Source organism: Cnephaeus nilssonii, assembly GCF_951640355.1.
Source record: "Cnephaeus nilssonii genome assembly, chromosome: 7".
NCBI classification, from domain to species: domain Eukaryota; kingdom Metazoa; phylum Chordata; class Mammalia; order Chiroptera; family Vespertilionidae; genus Cnephaeus; species Cnephaeus nilssonii.
Window position 1 is genome coordinate 14,340,538 of NC_137078.1, and position 7,021 is coordinate 14,347,558.

Genomic DNA, 7,021 nt, shown 5'->3' on the forward strand with positions numbered 1-7,021 from the left:
GCATCCCATGGAAGGTTTTATTTCGAGTTCAGAGCTGTGTGGTTGCTGAGAGAACCAAGTGGTTGTGTGAAAGAAGTACTCCAGCCCTCCTCTCACTCTGCCCCCTGTTCCTCCTCTCCAGTGACACTTCCCAAAGCCCTGGGTCCTTTCGGGAAGTCTCTCATTGGCACACTGAGAACTGGACAGCAGCTGTACTTTTGAAACTTGTTTAAGTTCATCTCTTAGTTGCTCAGGAAAAAAGGGTAGACGTGGGGCAGCTTCCCTTTAAACATCTAAAATGTTGGTGATCCCGTGCTAACCCAGACTTAACTATGTGCTGCACTTAAGCATCTTTTTCTTTGGCTCTAAGGTTAGGGCTTGGGAAGGAGAGGCACTAAAATACAGAATGCCTGCCCGCTGCCCTGCCCACCCTCCGTCCCACCCGGCCGCCCCTCGGCCCTGGCTCCCCTCACCGCGGGAGCAGCTGGGCATGCACCGGGCGGTGGAGTCCAGTGGACATTGATGATTACGGCGGAGCAGGGAAGGGGATCCAACTGGAAGTAAATTTCAGGAGTGTGAGTAATTTTTCCAGGTTCGTGAGCCAGGCTGAATCTCAAATGAGAGCTGATGTTAGGCCAGGGGGAGCAGAAGAGGTGGGGGTGGCGGGGCAGAGCGCCGTGCGTCACTCATACCCTGCTGCTCTCTGGCGAGCGTGGGCTGTCTTCCTGCCCCGTGTTCTCCTCGCTGGAGGTAAGTGAACACCTGTCCTCCCTGGGTGCTGCCCCAGCCCCGGGTGGGCACCCTGAGTCCTGGGTGCCCAGCGCGGTGCCTGGAGCCTGCTGTTTGCTGAATGACTAAATGAATCTGTGAGTGAACTAGTGATAGTTGCAGCCCTGGAAGCTCAAACATTCTAAGATTCTCACACTAAAATCTCTGTTAGAAATTCAAGCTCTTGTCACTGACCAATTCGTTTTAGCCAATATCTCAAAGAAATGAAATTCCAACACACACACAAAGAAGTTTAGACTCTCTTCAAAATCATTATAATGAAGTTTGACCTCTCGCACTCAGCATGGCTATTCTCATTTACTTTGCCTATGAGTAGAAGCTGTGAAGTACATTAAAAAACAAACAAACAAAAACAACTTTTATTTGCCTTTAAACAACCCCACATTGTCATGCAGACTGTTACCTCCTTCAGGGAAGATTTCTTGTCCTAAAACTTGTGGCCCCTGAGGGCTGTGGCAGGTGCATCTCTGTCCCCGCAGCTGTGGCTTCCCAGCCACCTTTAGGGGCCCGGTAGCAGGAAAGACCTCGTTAATGCACCCCCTTCAGGCGCTTCCCACCCCGTCCCAGTGATGCCCCCTCTCCAGCTTGTGCCCTCTCCGTTAGCCGAAGGGCAGAGCTGGAGGGGAACCCGGCCTCGGTTCATCTCCTTGAACAGAACAATCCTTTGCAAACCTCACCACTTCCTCGGGAGGTTGGGGTAGAGGAAGAGGTCAGAGCTGAGAAAGGGAACGGATGAGGAATGTGGTGGAGCAGTCCAGTGTCATCATTGATAGTTGGGCTCTGAAACGAAATCCTCTAGCTTTATTAATTGAGGTAAAATTCCCATAAAATTAATTATGTTTAAAGTGCACAATTCAGTGGCATTGAGTGCATTCACAATGTTGTGCAATTACCACGTCCATCTAGTTCCAAAACGTTTTCATCACCCCCAAAGAAACCTGTGCCATTAGACAGTCCTCCCCCGACCCATGGCAACCACCAGTTTCCTTCCCATTGCCATGGATCCCCTGTCTGGAATGTCATATAAATGGGGTCCCACAGTGATGGTGGGCTGTGTCTGGCTTGGTTCACTTGGCATGTGTTGAGGCCCATGCACGTTGAAGCATGGGCAGCCCTGCCTCAGCTCAGTGATGGGAGGCATTGCGGCGGGCACATCCGCTGTCGCCACTCACCCCGGGGGGCGGGGGGCGGGGGGCGGAGGGGATGCCTCCTCCTTTTGACTGTTGTGAGCAGTGCTGCTGAGAATTCTCGTACAGGTGTTTACTTGAACACCTACTTTCAGCCCTCCTGGGTATGTTCCCAGGAGTGGAATTTCAGGGTCACATGGTAACTCTACGTTTAAGTTTTCGAGGCACCACCACACGGTTTCCCACAGCGGCTGCACCGTTTCACATCCCCACCAGAGCGCCCCGTTGGGAATCCAGCCCTGCCACTTACCAGCTGCATGACCTTGGGCAGGTTGCTTCTGCTCTCTGTGCCTCGGTTTCCTCATCCGTCTTATGGGAACAATAATCTGTTTACCCCCAATGGAGTTGTGAAGCTTAAATGAGTCGACATGTGCAAAGGGCATAGAGCAGTGCCTGGTACGTAACAAGCTACATAAATATTGCTGCCGCTGCTGTTATTGAGGGACAGTGGGGGTCGTGGCAGATGAAAGATTGAGAAGCTCTGGGCCTAAAAGAGGCTGCACAGGTGATATAAAAAGAATCAATGGAGCCCTAATCCAGACAGGTGGGGCTGGGCACGGAGGACTTCCCTCCCGCTGAGGAACCTGTCTTCTTGTTCAGTGATGAGCACGGTCCCTCCGCCAATGGCCCCGTGGTCTTCGTGGGCAGACCACTCACTGCTCAGCACAGGGAGTCCCAGGTCCCCCTCAGGGCCAGCTGCCAGCTCACCCCCTTCAGCTCTCAGCCAGCAAAAGGACAGGAGCACGTCCCACCACAGGGAAGCCCCACACAGAAACTTCTAGAAAACAAGAAAGGGAAGTCTCTTTCTCTCTTCTCAGTGATGTTCAGAAAAGGCACACCTGGTTGATTTTCAGCCGAATCTTCTGAATTATCACCAAATATTCTGCCAAATACTATCCTCTCAACTTATAAAATTAATCCATATGCTTAAGATTCATGTACATCTAACTCATCCAACGGTTTTGTAGAAGCTGTTTGAACCCCAAGAATCCTTTCAGGAGTCTTCCTTGAAAGACACAGAAACACGAAGATACTTTGCTCCCCATTCTTCTTTGGCTGGAAATTTCAGCTCATAGGTGGCCCTATTACCAACGTTTCAGCTCAGGGTGAGCCAGTGAAAAAAGTTACCGCAGTGGCTCCTGGCACTCGTATGGCACTTTATAACGTGCGGTCCCTGTCCAGACAGGTCTCTGCCCCGTTTGGAGAGGCCGCTGGGTAAGTGCTGTTGTCTCTGTCATTGGAGAAGACACTGAGACTGGGGCAGGTGTGGTGGCCAGCACGTGGAGCAGCCCGGACAGGCGCGCTGGGCTGCTGCGAACTCCCAGCAGCTGCGTATGGGTCAGGCATGGCTCCCAGCGACGGGGGATGAGCAGGGAATGATCTGGCCCAGCTGGTGGAGGAGTCCTGCCGTGTGCCCAGCCGGCGCGGCAGGGCCCTGCCCTGAGAGAAAGCATCCTCCAACCTTACACGGGGCCTCTGACAGCCGGGCCTCCTCGGTCCAGGAAACACTAGAGGAGGCAAAGGAGCAAATGGGAAGGCTCGGCCCTCATTGATCTGGTATATTCCACTCAGCCAGGGGGCCTGGCAGGAAAACAGGCAGGAGAGGAAGGAGGGGAGAGCCCCTGAGAGCTGACCTGTGAAGTGCCAGGAGTCCTCTGGCAGCAAAGACCCAGGTGGCAGCGAGGGGGACCTGTGGGTCTTCCAGGGGGCCGGAGGGAACCCACCAGGGTCCAGCATTATGGGAGGCGCAGCACACCTCCCCTGCCAGAGAGAGCGGCCTGCCCGGCTGCTCCATCTGCGGTGAGGAAGAGCTGTGCTCGCCCGCAGCTGGGACTGCGAAAGAGGAATGCGCGTGGCTCGGCAGAAGAGGGCAGCTCAGACCCCCGGTCGCATGGCCAGGAGGAGGCCGCCGGGACAGGCGCTCTGCCGGCTGGTGGCGAGCTCTTCCCGCGAGCTCGTGCTGATGCCCAGCAGCTGTGGTGCACGCAGAAGGCATTGCTGCCACCATGTCTATCATCCAGAACCACCGGCTATTCCCTGAAAATCGACTCCCCAGCCCGGCAGAAGCAGAGGATGAGAGTGGTTGTTTGCGTGGCACGGAGATGACACGCAGTCTGTATGGCACATTGTCTGTGCTTCCCACGGCCCGCAGGGCTGCTGACGGTTACTGGGCACGCCCCGGCTCTCCGGGCAGCCCGAGCCCTGGGGCCGGTCTTGGGCCTGCAGAGACTGCAGTGGGCCTCCCAACGTGGCCATTTCCTCGGACGTGAGGAAGGTGCAGGGGTGCTGGCGCTGGTCCCTGGCCCCGTCTGCTCTCAGAGTCCCTCCCGCGCGCCCAGGGCCACCTCCCACCCTCTGAACCACAGTTTCCAGGGCTTGGCCCACGATCACATTCCTAACCAGCTTCCTCCCAGGGGTTTTGGATGCACCTGGTCCAATGGGGCCAAGGATGCTCTACCCACGTCCTTCCCAGTGGCTGTAACAGAAGCAGCTGCCAGCAGGAGTCCCTGCAGCTCGGCCCCATTCTCCTGGGGCCGGGAGATCCGGTCAGAGCCGGTGGAGGCAAGCACGCGTGCCCTTCACTCACCGCCTTTCTCTTGTATTCTCTAGGACACACAAGACCAGCCACTGCTACCGCATCACCTACCGCCACATGGAGCGGACGCTGTCCCAGCGGGAGGTGACGCGCGTCCACCGGGCCGTGCAGGAGGCCGCGGTGCGGCTGCTGGCCGTGGAGGGCAGGTTTTGATGGCGCGGCGGCACCGGGGATGCGGCCCTCGGGCCTCTCAGATTCGCTGAAGAACAAAAAAAGGATATTGTTTTGATAAAAGGGTCAGTTTTAGGACTTTCAGACAATAAAGGATCGCTCTTGAGAAACTGTTGATACTGCATTTGTCTTTTGTCTTGGGAGAGGTGAGGAAGGAGCAGAGGGAGAGCTCCTCTCCTTCAGGAGGCGTGGGGTGTGCTGGGTCCTCGGCCCCGGCCCCATTGCCTGCCACCTCCAGGAGGGAGTCTTGCGGACCGGCTCCCCCGGGTCGCAACGGAGCCACAGAGGACACAGAACTCCGGGCGCTGGAAGCTTTTCTGAATCAGCTTCCGTTCCTTTCTTCCTTCTCTCCCCTTTCTGCTCGCAAAGGGCAGGCCTCCGGCAGGGCGCTGATGAAATGCCAGGGCCCCCTCGAAAGTGAGGGAGTCACAGCCCTGCGCCGGCGAGATATCCACTTGCTTTTCACAACCCGTGGCTGGGAGTCAGGCCTCTGGCCCTGGCTGAGCTTCGCCGGCTCTGCCCCCAGCGAGGAGAGACAGGAGCGCGCCCCGCGGCCTGCAGGCCTGCAGAGGCCGGCCTCGCCCCCCGGAAAGTTTCAGGTCCTCACGGGAGGCCTCCGCTTCCGGGGCGACCTTTACGGAAGGATGTGGGCTTTGATGTTTCCCTTTCCATCGCAGACACTTTGTAGTCTGCCTGCTTCACTCCTGAGCAGTTCTAATCATTGGACCCCTCCCCGGCCTGTGTGGGAGCTGCGAGGGCTGGATAAATATTTGATGAGCGGCGGCCATTAGCAGCCAGCGGTGTGGGGGCAGGCAGCTGCTTCCAAAGGGAAGGAATGGGCCTGCATGTCATTTAGGGTGTTCTCCACCTGGGCTTTTCCCGTGGGTTGTCATGGGAATTAAGGCAGCCGTACCCCGAGTCCCACACCCAAGCCTGGATCCAAACCGCTGCCCAGCGTTTGGGGCCCCCTGGACGCAGCTCCTCGAGTGGGCGGGTCTGCATGGGAACCAGGGTCATTCCTGTCTCTCCTTCTGCAGCCTTTGCTGGCATGGCCGACCATCCCTGACCCAGCTGCGGCTGCATCTCCAGACACCTCTGCGTCCCAAGGCCTGGGCCGGGCACCCGGGTGACCGCCTTCTCTGTGCCAGCCCCTCGCAGCTCCCGGTGGTGTGTGCTGGTGAGCCCAGGATCATTTAACTCTCGGAGTTTCCAGGGCCTGAAGAATGCTGTTAGCGGAGTTGCCTCGCGCGAGCGTTCTCAAGGTGGCGCAGGCCTTGGGACGGGGGTGAGAACCTGGCTTTGGAGTCAGGCAGGTGCACGTTCCAATGTGGCTCCTTGGGCTCTTGGCCTCTCCCCTCGCTGAACCTCAGCTGCAGGCTGGGACCCCGACTCCTGCGAGGACCAGGTGGCGTGGCGCGGGAGCTGCCCACTGGGCCTGGAAGGAGGCAGGAAAGGGAGAAGGAAGTCAGCTGTGGGTCAGAGAGGCCACAGTCCCAGCAGAAAGGATTGTGAGGTCTGGGAATTGCCTGTGGCACCGAGAGTTACCCGGAGGCTGAACGCAGAGGAACCTCAGAGGTCATTCGTCCAGGGCCCCATTTTAGGGATGAACTGGTGGGGCCCAGAGAAGTCAGTGACCGGCTGTATTTGAGTGATTTCAACTATAAGTGGCAGAACACCCAACCTAAGCTGACGCACTAACCGCCGCAGAACTAGAGACGTCGGGCAGACAGCTGCTCGTGGCCAGCGCCGTCACCGATACCCCAGGCTCGCCTGGGCGTTGTGCTCTGCCAGCTGCGGTGTGCGGGCGAATCTTCCCCTGGTGGCTGCAATGTGGCTGCAAAAGCATCAGCCGGCACATCTCCACACCCTCCCCAAGCAGGAAGGAGAGGGCAGGCCGTATTGGTTGCTCTTCACAAAGTTCTTTTTACCACAGGGAGACATTCCTCAGCCTTCCTTCAGTCTCATTGGCTGGGATTGTTCACCTGCCCACACACCAGCTTCAGGGACACCCGGAGAGGGACTGTTATTCTAGCATTTCCAGCCTCTGGGGTGGCAAAGGGCTCTACCAGGGAAACTACGGGGAGCGGGAAATGCTATTTTACAGGCCCCCAGCAGTGCCTCCCAGACTGGCCCCAAAGCGTTCGGCTCCTTGGCAACCAGGGGCCGCAGCGACCCGCCTGGAGCCCATTTCTCTCAGTGCCCTGGGTGCCATTTCCAGATGGCTCCTCCTGGATTTTGCTGCCTCGTCTCTGAGTGGGGCCTTAACAGTGGGGGGTGGTGAAGGGCAGGCGGAGGGGAA

General features: G+C 57.5%; 1 protein-coding gene across 9 annotated transcripts in view; it reads left to right on the forward strand.

Moving 5' to 3' along the window:
* Positions 1–4,826, forward strand: part of FARS2 (phenylalanyl-tRNA synthetase 2, mitochondrial) — a 572,601-nt gene extending 567,775 nt beyond the window's left edge. For all 9 annotated transcript variants that reach the window (XM_079777471.1, XM_079777466.1, XM_079777467.1 and 6 more), the window contains one exon: positions 4,566–4,826. In XM_079777471.1, the coding sequence (XP_079633597.1) occupies positions 4,566–4,704 (139 nt within the window). In that variant the 3' untranslated portion in view covers positions 4,705–4,826. The remainder of the gene's footprint in view (positions 1–4,565) is intronic.
* The last annotated feature ends 2,195 nt before the right edge of the window (positions 4,827–7,021 follow it).